Source organism: Venturia canescens, chromosome 5 (genome assembly GCF_019457755.1).
Source record: "Venturia canescens isolate UGA chromosome 5, ASM1945775v1, whole genome shotgun sequence".
Classification (NCBI taxonomy): Eukaryota; Metazoa; Arthropoda; class Insecta; order Hymenoptera; family Ichneumonidae; genus Venturia; species Venturia canescens.
This window is the reverse complement of record NC_057425.1, coordinates 6,902,354-6,914,904: the sequence shown is the minus strand read 5'-3', so window position 1 is coordinate 6,914,904 and position 12,551 is coordinate 6,902,354. Positions and strand designations below refer to the sequence as shown.

General features: G+C 37.2%; 4 protein-coding genes across 5 annotated transcripts in view; 2 read left to right on the top strand and 2 right to left on the bottom strand.

Moving 5' to 3' along the window:
* The window catches only part of LOC122410837 (mitochondrial ribosome-associated GTPase 2), a 28,777-nt gene extending 22,248 nt beyond the window's left edge, over nucleotides 1-6,529 (bottom strand). The window contains exon 1 of the mRNA XM_043419284.1: nucleotides 6,352-6,529. The gene's annotated coding sequence lies outside the window, so the exon portion shown is untranslated. The remainder of the gene's footprint in view (nucleotides 1-6,351) is intronic.
* Wdr82 (WD repeat domain 82) lies at nucleotides 175-6,322 on the top strand. Its single transcript, XM_043419285.1, has 2 exons — nucleotides 175-2,498; nucleotides 2,685-6,322. Exon 1 carries the CDS (start codon nucleotides 1,057-1,059, stop codon nucleotides 2,002-2,004), a length of 948 nt encoding a protein of 315 aa, XP_043275220.1. The 5' UTR covers nucleotides 175-1,056; the 3' UTR covers nucleotides 2,005-2,498; nucleotides 2,685-6,322.
* AspRS-m (aspartyl-tRNA synthetase, mitochondrial) lies at nucleotides 6,347-9,818 on the bottom strand. 2 transcript variants are annotated; one of them, XM_043419277.1, is made up of 10 exons: nucleotides 9,596-9,818; nucleotides 9,281-9,529; nucleotides 8,453-8,821; nucleotides 8,005-8,364; nucleotides 7,797-7,880; nucleotides 7,388-7,603; nucleotides 7,108-7,317; nucleotides 6,788-6,971; nucleotides 6,552-6,714; nucleotides 6,347-6,449 (listed from the first exon to the last, which is right to left on the bottom strand). In XM_043419277.1, exons 1-9 carry the CDS (start codon nucleotides 9,689-9,691, stop codon nucleotides 6,569-6,571), a joined length of 1,914 nt encoding a protein of 637 aa, XP_043275212.1. In that variant the 5' UTR covers nucleotides 9,692-9,818; the 3' UTR covers nucleotides 6,347-6,449; nucleotides 6,552-6,568. The 2 variants fall into 2 exon arrangements, with proteins under 2 accessions (XP_043275212.1, XP_043275211.1); XM_043419276.1 differs by lacking the exon at nucleotides 6,347-6,449 and having other exon boundaries at nucleotides 6,499-6,714.
* On the top strand, nucleotides 9,768-10,910 carry LOC122410843 (U6 snRNA-associated Sm-like protein LSm4). Its single transcript, XM_043419290.1, has 5 exons — nucleotides 9,768-9,905; nucleotides 9,981-10,022; nucleotides 10,112-10,210; nucleotides 10,357-10,540; nucleotides 10,659-10,910. Exons 1-5 carry the CDS (start codon nucleotides 9,903-9,905, stop codon nucleotides 10,757-10,759), a joined length of 429 nt encoding a protein of 142 aa, XP_043275225.1. The 5' UTR covers nucleotides 9,768-9,902; the 3' UTR covers nucleotides 10,760-10,910.
* Nucleotides 10,911-12,551: the final 1,641 nt, after the last annotated feature.

Below are 12,551 nucleotides of genomic sequence, written 5' to 3'. Positions count from 1 at the left end.
ATTGAGTTTGAATTTGGCGCGAATTTTGAAATGGAATGATCCGTTCCCGCTACATTTCGTTTTGACGTAATTTTAACGAATATCGTTAATGTAGATTGCTACCTTGAGTCACGGATTGTAAAAAATGCAATGGCGTCTGTAGCCACGTCCAATACGTGAAGGTAGTTTAAAAATTGAGAGCAGTTGGCAGAATTGGCGGTGGACGACGAGAGAGACATTCGTGTGCGTGGTCCGGGTTTCGATCAGACAATTTTGCAGACGGCATCGCGTTTTGGCCTCGAGGCAGAGAGAGAAAACGATTGTTTTTTTGCATTACATCGAAAATAAGGATCGTATCCGGTGTTGAGTAAGTTCGGAGAATTAATCGAGAATAAATATCGTTCGGCATATTCGACTGGAAACGCGCGAGGATTATTACCAAAGTATATACACGGAGGGGGGAAAATAGCGTTGGATATACAAGGCCGGTATAACAACGATCCGCGGAGGGAGGGGGTGGGCCCTCGACGCTAAACCCAAGGGTTTTTTCACCCTCGCATTATTATTTTCTCCCTCCATTTTCCTTGATTCGTTGATTCATCAAGGACAATAAACTCAGGACAATTGGAAGGAGATCGCGAGGGTTATTTATCGGTCTGTTTATTAGCGCGAGAGTGAGAACTCTCGTCTTTCCGTGAGCCTAGCGTGTCCGCAGGCTGCCGGAGACGGATGGATTTGTAGAGTGATAGAACGCGAGAAAGAGAGGCAGAGACATATATACAGAGACAGAGAAAGAGAGAGACAAATAATTACGAGATCCTCTTGAACGGGAAGTCTTCGCAATATATTATACATATATATACGTTTTCTCAAGAAACATTCGAGCCTCTAACACGCCTCGAAATACGTTACTGTTAACCGGCACGAATAAGTTCAAACAAAAGACGGGTCAACGTCACACAGTAAAGACAGCACAAGTACCGCGGGAGAGGAAACTCGAGGGCGGGAAAAGGAAGAAAAATTTCGCGACAATCGCGAATTTTTTTTCCTCAATCCTCTACCACCTCTCCATTCATCATGAAGCTCGTAGACCACGTGGTGCGGAGTTTCAAAGTGGCGAAAGTATTTCGGGAGAATTCCGACCGCATAAACAGCATCGATTTTTCAACGAGTGGCGATACGTTAATATCATGCTCGGAGGACGATCAAATAGTGATATACGATTGTGAGAAGGGCACGCAAATGAGAACGGTCAATTCGAAGAAATACGGAGTCGATCTCATACACTTTACCCATGCTAAAAACACTGCTATACACAGCAGCACCAAGGTCGACGATACGATTAGATATTTGAGTTTACACGACAACAAGTACATTAGATATTTTCCTGGACACACGAAAAAGGTTGTTTCCCTATGCATAAGTCCTGTGGAAGACACATTTTTGTCCGGCTCAATGGACAAAACCCTGAGACTTTGGGACCTCAGATCACCCAATTGTCATGGTGTTATGAACGTTTCCGGACGTCCTGTCGCTGCTTATGATCCGGAAGGACTCATTTTTGCTGCCGGTGTCAATTCCGAATGTATAAAACTCTACGACTTGCGCAGCTTTGACAAGGGCCCTTTTGTCACTTTCGCGCTGTCACAAGAAAAAGAATGCGATTGGACAGGCTTGAAATTCAGCAAGGACGGAAAGACCATTCTCATCTCCACCAATGGCAGTATAATTCGTCTCATTGATGCTTTCCATGGCACGCCGTTACAAACGTTCACCGGTTACCTCAATAACAAGGGCATAGCGATAGAAGCAAGTTTCAGTCCGGACTCCCAATTTGTCTTCAGTGGCTCCACCGATGGTCGAGTACACATTTGGAACGCGGATACTGGCTACAAAGTTTGTGTTCTCAACGGGGACCATCCGGCCCCGGTTCAGTGTATACAATTCAATCCAAAATATATGATGCTCGCATCCGCATGCACAAATATGGCATTTTGGCTGCCGACCGTTGAGGACACTGCGTAAATTCCTGACCACCGCTAATTGACAATGCGTCGCCACAGCGATGGGAAAATCATTGGAACGTTATCGTGTACTCAGAAACTCGAATAACGAGGCTGATACAGCGGATAGCGGAGTTTTTGATGTTAATCCCAGACATGGGGAAAGAATACGAAATTCCTAAATAAAATTAATGAAAACTAAACAGTGTCAGCGGAGAAATAAAATACTGGAATTATCGACCAACCGTGGGTTAGTTTCCTGTAGTCATCATAAGAAAAAGGAAAAGCTAGCTCGAGGCAAACAATACAACTCGAATTCATTTCCAGCATCATAGTCGGAAAACACTAAAACTGCTGCAAAACAACGAGAACTGAAAAATCTTAGCTCGTCGTCGCACAGCTCGCGTGTTTTTGCAATTTGAGCTACATGATAACGGAAGAGAAAATATTGGAAGTGAAATTACGAGGCTCCAACATAAAACGCTACACAATAAACGAAGGATTCTAATTTACGAGGTAGAGAAATTTCTACCAAAGTGACTAATCCACAGGGAAAAAATTAAATACCCTTTACAAATTGCATTTACCAATATACTGCATACAATTTCACGTATAAATTATATCACACGTGTCAAAACACATTAATATACGTCGATACATAATATATGTGCGTGTGAAACTGTACGAAACTATTTTATCCAGACAACGAGAGGGCTTCCTAACCATCGACACACAATTCGCGCTCCATTGAAGAGCGCCCTTATGATTTTACGGGACAACGGCACCACCTCTCAACTCGACCGGAAAGAGATAAGAGAATAAAAGAAAAAAGCAACGCGGCTAGAAGAAGAAGAAGAAGAAGAAGAAGAAGTAGAAGAAAGAAAATAAAACGAAAAACAAACAAAAAGGGCGAGGACACTAACGACGTGAGCGATCGTTGAAACAGTGATGACCCGCGACTGTATTTGAAAACTCGTTAAATCGCTGTTCGAACAGCGCGTTTGTATATTTTCCTTTTTTTTCTTTCTACTTTGCCTCGCGGTGTTTCCATCGAGAATTATCGGCAGTAGTCCAAAGGACCGAAGACCCGAGATAAGAAAACAGGAAAGTATTCAGACGTTGTTACGTGTCTGAATTTGTCTTCTCTTTCCTGTTTTCTGTCTCGGTTATTACGGGCCGCTAACGAGGGTGGTGATATGCGAGAAAAATGGAGAAAAAAAATAACGATACAAATAGAGATGATTCGTTGAGAATAATCGACAAAGTCAGACGACTATTTGTGCGAAGAATTCGCGCATTAGAAAATTCATTAGCTTATCGTAGTAGAAAGAAAAATTCTATTATAAATGGAATACAAAATATTGAAAGATCGTCTCACTTTTCACGATTGTGTATTTCCAAAACAATTCTCGTTTACCAATCGTAGTAGAAAGAAAATTCTATAACACGAATATAAAATACCGAATGATCAACAATTTCCACGATTTTGCATTTGCAAAATGAATGGAAAAAAAATCAAAATGGACTGACAATGCATCGTCTCTTTGTTTTTCAAACTGACAGGTTTTTCTCTCAACATGACTTCCAAACTGTTTATACAAATTCGCACGGTATCACCCTCGTTTGTGACTTATCATGGTTTTGTTTTATAGCCACGATGAACGTGACTATTGTTATTCGTCTCAAAGAAAAAAAAAGCACTCTCACAAGGACACACGACAGTGTAAAAATCTTGTTCCTCCATCGCGTCACAATTTGCTAGCGCGTAATTTTGTCACGTTCGAGGTTACGTTCGTACTTTTTTCCATTTTGTTTTGTTTCTCTAAAATACCGTTAGTATTCAGATGTGTCGTATCACAACCGTGTACATAGTACGTTTTTTTTTCTCTTCATCCTTGTCGTACCTGCGTTTAGCATTGTATGGTATAATTTCCAAGTACTGTAACTCCTATGATTCTAATATTACTTACGAAATAATAACGTGTTCACAGGTTAATGTATACAAATATGTGGAAAAAAAAATGTATCAACATTTGGCCGAGGATCGGTTAGAATCTCCGAGATTTCAAACATGTTGACATTTTTTATTCTTGACATATTTGGATCCATGAAAACCCATCGCCACTACGAGACATACGATTTATCGCTATTACCGTTTTCTATATTATTTTATTTTTTATTTTCAACGCCAGACCAACACGTTCGCGCAAATGGCAGGGAGGTTATAACCGCTCGATCGTAAAGAAACGAGATAAAACAAAGGTAGAAGCAGCAAAAGAAATATATTCCTCAAGGAGGACCCACCGAACATAAAATCCTTGATGAGCTTGTCGTATTACGCATCCTCTATAACCTAAAAACATCCACACACACACACACACACCCATACATACATACATACATACAAATTCGGGACACGAATTTATGCTTCCTTGATTCTTCGAATGACAACACCCACAAATATATGTATAATTGTCTATGCGATGTGCATATTTAGCGTAAAAACTTCATAAAACTCGTAATACAACACGCTTTCTCGGATGCTTCCCCGCGGCGAAATGGAGAGCATGCTTCTTACCTTTATTTTTTAGTTGAATTTTTTTTCCTTGGTTTCTTCTTTTTTTCAATAATCCACCTATGTACATTGAACACGATAAGCGAAACTCTGCTCTCGTATCCGAACTCTCTCCCATTTTGTAAATAAAATACGGCACACACACCATTACTATATATTAATATTGGAAAGAAGAAAAAGAAACCACGATAACAACAAAAATTGTCATTGCTGTTAGGTAAATGACTACGAGTACGAAATTTAATCTTTTGTCGTTCGTTCACTAACGCTTGAACGTTTTTGTGATTCGTGGAGAAAAAAAGCGCGTTTGTATGGACGGTTAATGGATTCACGTGTGCATTATTGTATACGAGAGAATACTGTAATTTATATATATTTTTATATTTATATATATTTATATATATATTTCACATTAATATATATGTATTTATATATAAATATAAATTATGTGGTATTTGTGAAGGTGTATGCTCCACGTGGATGTTTTAGATGCCACAGCATATCTATGTCCGTGTGTGCGTACGCGCGTGTCTGTGAGGCACGAAAAAGAAAAAAATTGGTGGGAAAAAAAAATGAAAAAATGTAGTTATACTGAGATATGCGTGCGCCTGTATGTATGAGCGAGTGGTGAGAATGAATGTGTTTCTGTAAAATAGTATTTTTTATAAAATATAAAGAAAAAAAAACAACACGATGATAACGAAAAGAAACAGTGTGTGATGCGTTTGCATTTTTCTTTCTCTCTCATATTCGAGTTTTGCGGTTGTCAGATACGTTTTTCTGACCGGAAGTTTACCTAATGACGAAGATACAACAAGTTTTTTCCTCCCAAGCCATGCTAGGATTACGCTGGGGCGTGTTCGCATTAGCCGTTAAATCTCGCATTATTGACAATATTTTGACAATTTTACCTCCCTCATTTTTCAACATTATTTTCCGAAAACTTCAGTCTTTTTTCTCATATTTATTCAAAAACAGTGCTGTAATTATTTAAATGGGTTTTTTTTTACTGGTAGTGTCAAATTGGAGGAGGTTTCAGTGTTTTGTCTTTTTTATCGCTCAAACGAGGCACGTCTCGTACCCTCGTTAATAATTTGTCGAGTTCTTCCAATATACGTGGAGGTTATAATTGCGATATTGAAAAATAATGAAAATAAAATGAGTTTGTAAATTAATGTTTTGTAAAAAGTCTCGCCTTTGTGTTTATATAACTCGTCGAATTTTGTCGTTACACTAATCCAAAACTGTGAAATTCGGATCTTCAAGTTTTTTTCGTCATCTCGAGCCTCGTGCATTATGCATAACGCGGTTATGGACGATTTCCTGCCCTTCACTCTAACTCATCTCTCGGTCAGTTAGGACTACGATCCGAACGCGATATTTTTGACTATACAGAAATCCGTTAAATATTGTACGAGATGCGAGCGAGTCTGTGCATGTGATTTCAATGTTTTTCTTGTGTGGTCACGTAACCACAACACAGTTCACACGATTTTGTGGCCGTGTAAATGTGAAACGGAACACAACATGCGCGCGCAAAGTTAAACGGGACAACAAAAGACGAAAACCAAAAATTTGTCACGCGCACACCGAAACGATTGAATCCGAGTGATTCAATCTAAATATTGTAATTTTCATCATTTTTTTTTTTTTTTTGTAAATTTTGGTAACAAAGCAAACAGTGATGCAAACGAATGAGAGGAAGAAAATAAAATTCCAAGGAATGTTTACTGTTCGAATAAAACACACACACCATTTTTATATACATTTGCGTTTATAACTTTTTTTACGTACCTGTTTTTTCAACTCTTCAATGTGACGGACTCTCGGAGCAAATATTTTGACGATACGTCTCTCGATTCTTCTTCCTTCGTCGCGGACTTGGGCATTTACTGAAAATTCATCGTACGGGAATGAAAATTTTTGGACTACGAAGCAAAATTTGCGAACCGATATCAAATTATTTTTTTTTCTTTTCGTCACTAAGATTTTACATTTTCAGTTATAACGTTTACAAATGGTATAAACGTTTCTCTTCGTTGGATATCTCGACCGGGGCTCCCGACATCAAATCACGTCCTTCCATCGTTTTTGGAAACGCGATTACGTTTCGTATGCTCGGTGTACCACAGATTAGCGAAATCAGGCGGTCCAATCCTAAAATCGTATTTTTTTCACTTATACGTACTTTTTTTCAATTAATAAACGTTTCTTCGAAAAACAAACAAACCGAAAGCTATTCCGCCGTGAGGGGGCGCTCCACTCGCCAATGCATCTGTCAAATGCTTCATCTGTGATTGATCGATTTGCAACATTTCCAATATACGCTTTTGAAAATCGGCGTTATGGATTCTTATCGAACCTCCTGCGATTTCAGAACCATTCAAAACTAAATCGTAATGCAAACCACGAACCTGAAAAGAGTTTTTTTCTCAATCTCCAATCAAATGTCGACAAATGTCAAACGATTCGACTTGAGTGGGGAACTTAACCTCGTGTAACGAATGAAAATGAATGATACAGAGTGTTTATTATTCCTATGTTAATTACCTTCAGAGGATCAGTTTCGAGAAGGTGGAAATCTTCAGGATGCGGTTGTGTGAATGGATGATGCGTAGATCCAAGATTTCCATCGTCATCTTTGTAAAATAATGGAAAATCGAGAACCCACAAAAATTCGAAACTTTTCGAACGTACTTCGTGACCGTTGCTTTCCATTACATTGGCAAATTCGTGACGAATTTTTCCTAATAAAGTTCTCTGAATCAGGAGAGAAAATTATGTTCACAAAACATGGAAAAGTTATTTCATTTTCACTTTTTAAGCTCACCGCATCCTGTTTCTTCCCTCTTGTAATGAACAGAACATCATCATTTTTTATATTTAATGTTTTTTCCAGTTGCAGGACTCCCTCGTTCGACATTAATTTATCCAGTTTCGTTTTCCACGTATCACCCACGATTTTCATGTCTATGAGATTAACTTTGGTGAAATTTTGGTCTCTGATCTGACACAGTTTCTTTTTCGTCGAAGTTGTTAAATGAGCCTGTCGCAAACAGCAAAATTAGGGGCATCGAATACTTGAATCAGTTTCCATGTTCTCTTATGTCATCTTATGAAAAAAAACATTGCAAAAATTAACAAATAAAACAAGATTTGGTAGCGCAATTAGAAGAAATAAACAATTGAGTATTTCAGGGTGATGCACAAAGTTTCACTTTTGTGTTGATTAAACTTACCTTAGCAGATGGAAATGACATGGCATAAGTTTGGTAATCAGGGTCGTTTGCAGTATCATTGAAAAATTCTGTGACATTGTGAATCTGTGTTAAAAGGTATAGAAATAGTTCAACGAATGCAAAACGAGATTGAAAAAATACCAAATCGTAACAATCCCTACTTTCAAAGATGAAAAAATGACCTCCCTTAAGTAAAAACATGACTTACTCTATAAGGTATTCTCAGGTCCGGTTGTTCAGAGCCATAAATTTCGTATGCTTCTTCGAAGGTGATTTGGGGAATTGGTAATTTAACTGGTTCGAATTCATCTGAAGGCCAACAATATGATACTAACCCTTCAACGAGGCTCATAATACTTTCACGATCACAAAAAGACATTTCTATATCAAGTTGTGTGAATTCAGGTTGACGGTCATTTCTCGCGCCTTCGTCTCTGTAGCAGCGTGCAATTTGGAAATATTTGTCAATACCGCCGATCATCAATAATTGTTTGAACTGCTGAGGACTCTGCACCAGCGAATAAAATTTCCCACGATGCTGAGTGGGAACAATAAACTCTTGGGCTCCCTGGTGAATATTCATTCTTCTCAATGTTTATCACTTCTATTTTTTTATTTTGTGAATGTTTACATGGGAATATTCTTGGCAAACTTACTCCAGGAGTTCTTCGGAAGAGCGTTGGTGTTTCTACATCAATAAAACCACAATGATCCACCAGATATTCTCGCATTTTGTTTGTAACTCGAGATCTCATTCGTAGATTTCTTTGCATGTCTGGAAAACGTAGAGTGAGATAACGATATTGCATCTGTAGGGATTCTTTTGCGACATTGAAATGTCTTATGTTGAAAGGAAGCTGAGGCAAGGACTTGTTCAGAACTTCGAGTGATTCGACCTGTACTTCAATTGATCCAGTTTTCATATTTTTATTTTCCATGCCTGGAGGTCTTGGTACAACACGGCCAGTGACACACAACACACTTTCAAATGTGAGTTTTTTTATCACATCTGTAATTTCTTGTTTCTGGATAAAGTAATGAAAACATTCTTAGAATTGCCAACAAATAGGATCCAGTAAAATTTATTATTTATGTTTTCTTCCTAGAAGGTGAGGAATGCAATATCTTCTAAGAAGGCTACTGTGATTAATGACAATCATGTTTCATGAAAGCGTATATGAGATTTTTATAACTATGAACTGAGTAGTTAAGCTCTCTTTGTCTCCCATTAACCTACAGAATTCCTTGGAACAATAATTTTTCATCATTCAAAATTAAAATATCAGACAGTAACTAATATGATAAAAAAATGCTGAAGAGAAGTATACGTTTATTTAAAAATAAATACACTTAGTGAAGAAAAGCTGGTTAAAACGTATACTACACTTGCGTGTGATGGGCTGTTATTGCAAGTGGAAAATTAGATATACAAATAAAAAAAAATGATGAATACTTTTGTGTCAAACAAATGTTATTTCACTTACTTCTATTGGGATAATTAACTGGGTAGACCCATAAGCGTCTCTTAGAGTAATAAATTTTCCCATTCTCTGATATTCCATCCAGCCACACAGTTGCACTTCCATTCCCACATTTGATGCGCAGAGTTCACCACAAGTGTGACTTCTTTTGACAAACTTGTTAACTGGCAATACATCGTTGGTGGCCTCAAATTTTGCTTGTGCAGCATCTTGACTGTAAAACTTGGAAATTTTTTTGGCGATTGTCTCGACCTAAAAAAAATAATCATGAGAGTTTCATGTTTGCGAACATAACCTCACAATTTCACCGTTACATACTCGAAAATTATTGACACAATTTGTTGAGTCGTAGGACGATAAAATAACGTATTTCGACAACAAAGAACGGGTCGCTCTTCTGCTGTTATGCAACATTATCGTTACATTGATATATTACAAATTATTTGGCCTTAAAAAATAAGCCGGAGAGGTTAGAATCACGTTTGAGTCTGGAACACAAACTAGAAACCAGCTGATTTTTCAGTAGCGTCGTTTGTGTACTGTGCCAACTGTGCGTTTGGACACTTACACGCGTCGTTAATTTACGATATTTCACCGGGTTCAAAGTGTTTCCAACCGTTTAAAAATGGTAAAAACCTCTTTATAGAGCAACAATATAATATTTGAGGTCGTAATTAATAAAGTCTTTTTAATATACTTGCAGTTGCCACTTTCACTACTCAGAACAGCACAGAATCATCCTATGGTAAGTTTATAACCTCAAAACGTCTATAAAACGTTTCTTTGAAAATTTCGTAAAAATTGAATAATATCTAGTTTTTCTTTTTATTTTAGCTCGTTGAGCTCAAAAATGGTGAAACGTACAACGGACATTTAGTCAGTTGCGACAATTGGATGAACATCAATCTTAGGGAGGTTATCTGCACATCAAGAGTGAGTTTCTTCAACTTTCAATCCTCTTGTTTGTGAACTTTTTTAAATCAGTTTCTTTGTAAATGATTCTTTTTCTTTATTGAAAGAGAAAAAAACAGTGAATAAATGTTATTTATTTCATTTGATTAATGTACATTTTGTAATAGGATGGTGACAAATTCTGGAGGATGCCGGAATGTTACATTCGAGGCAGTACTATCAAATATCTTCGTATACCGGATGAAGTTATTGATATGGTGAAGGAAGATGTTCAAATGAAGTCACGAGGCCGAGGGGAAATGAAAGGCAGGGGTGGACAAAATCAGCGAGGAGGAAGAGGAGGCGGAAGAGGTCTGAATAATTTTATGTTAATCAATTTTTACACACACCTTTGCAAAATCTGACTAATTTTATGTTTGTTTTGTCATAGACTATATTGATTATCGTAATTTTGTAATTTTTTTAATAGGCACATTTGGAGGACGTGGTGGTCGGGGTCCTGCACCGCTTGGCCGAGGTGGTGGCAGTCAAGGAGGCAACAAATTACCCAACAAACCAAGACCCAAATAGTTTTCTAATTATCTTAGTTTTTTTTTGATATATTTAAGAAATGATTAGGGTAAGGTGTGAATGTATTCCAAACGATGATCGTCCATTGAATGGACTCCAATGAAAAACAATTTCGCTCAGATAAAATACAAAGTTTCTATAACAACCCGAATGGCTTTTATAGATTATTTAGAAGACCAAACGTAAAGAAAAATCATGATACGCTTTAAGGAGGGTGGCTACATACGTCAAAATCATAAGAAATTGATCAAATTTGGTGATAATGTTCTTCAGCATCAAGTGCGAAGACACAATTTTTTTCAAAATTCTCTTCTGCTTAGTTATCGAGTAATTACGCATTAAAGCAATTTCTTATGCCCGGAATGTATACCTATATATATGGAAACGCTATGCTTATACACGTGAACTTTAGTGATCATTTACTCGAAAACTGTACAGAAGAAAAATCTTAAAAATTTTGTATTGTGAAATTTGGCACTAAAGAATATGTTCACCAAATTTTATTAATTCTTATCATTTTGAAATTTTAAATGTATTTAACATGGTTTAGCACGGCAACATTGTATCGTCGCTAGCCACCCTCCTTAATACTTCAAATTGTATTTGAATCGATTAAAATCAAGCAAATTTATTTCTCTAGGCAAAACGATAGAAAAATTCGAGCACCATCTTCAATGGAACAATGGAATGACAGACTTGATGTTTTGTAATATTAACCCTTAGTGTGCATCTGGGATCAGATTGACCCCAAAATTTTTTTCTCACATGAATAGCATTTACAGATGAGCATCTCATAAGTAAACCCCCCAATATTAAGAAATTGTTATCCCCTCTCTAAAAGTAGGGAGCATAGCCAGTTCATACTCCAAAATAAATACACTTTTTGGAACGGTTCAAAATGGACTATTTTTCCCTTAAAGCATGGATCCTTGTCTGTAAAACTCTGTAAAGATTTTTTTCGAAACTCAAAATTTAATTTTTCATGAGAGATTTAACCGAAAAAGTGCTTTTTACCCGCACTATCAACTTTGAGCACGTTTTCGAACAATGAAAAAAGATTTTTTTAGAAATCCGACTTTGCAGCCTTAAAGTTGGATCAATTGACTGCAAAAAGTGACTAAACCCTTTATTCCGAAAAGCGCATAGTTACCGAGATATTCGATGTCAAAAATGACCTGAGCTCAAAGTGACCCCATGTGCACGAAATGTCTCGCTGTGAAGGTGTGTGCACACTAAGGGTTAATAAAAATACAAATTCCACGGGAAAGAATTTTATCGTCAAGTGCGAGAATTTTCATATTCCAGTAATTATGAGTACGTAGAACCTCAGTCACTCTCAAGTCCAAAGTAATTTATTAACAAATTTATATATGAGATTTTCCAAATCGCAAATCAGGTCCACGATGAAGCATCAGCTTCGCTACAAAAAAAAGTTGGTGCACATGACCAAGTATAAATATTGTTCAGTAAAGAATATTTTGAACGTTCATTTTAGAGCTAAGCACTTTCCAATTTCTAGACATTGACTTCGAGAAACAAGCAAGTATTTGCTTGTTTCTCGAAGTCAATGCGTAGTATTGACAAGCAATTATGCGTAGTATTGACATCAGTTTTAAATGAGCTTTATGGATTTGATTCTTCCCACAGCACAGCTATGATGAGTTTTTTCATTGATGATAAAACGTTAAAAATTTGAAAGCCTGTTGCAAACACAAAACGAAATCAAAATTCCAGTATAAAAGCCAATAACTAGTAACGGCCAGTTTGATTGATATTCGAAGAAACTAAATTG

Coding starts and splice junctions, on each gene's coding strand:
- Wdr82 (XM_043419285.1), top strand. CDS start 1,057: ATGAAGCTCGTAGACCACGTGGTGCGGAGTTTCAAAGTGGCGAAAGTA.
- AspRS-m (XM_043419277.1), bottom strand. CDS start 9,691: ATGTTGCATAACAGCAGAAGAGCGACCCGTTCTTTGTTGTCGAAATAC. Junction 8,365..8,452: donor TCTTCCGAAGAACTCCTGGA/GTAAGTTTGCCA, acceptor AATATTCACCAG/GGAGCCCAAGAGTTTATTGT. Junction 6,972..7,107: donor TCGAAACTGATCCTCTGAAG/GTAATTAACATA, acceptor AACTCTTTTCAG/GTTCGTGGTTTGCATTACGA.
- LOC122410843 (XM_043419290.1), top strand. Junction 10,023..10,111: donor CAGCACAGAATCATCCTATG/GTAAGTTTATAA, acceptor TTTTTATTTTAG/CTCGTTGAGCTCAAAAATGG. Junction 10,541..10,658: donor AGGAAGAGGAGGCGGAAGAG/GTCTGAATAATT, acceptor TTTTTTTAATAG/GCACATTTGGAGGACGTGGT.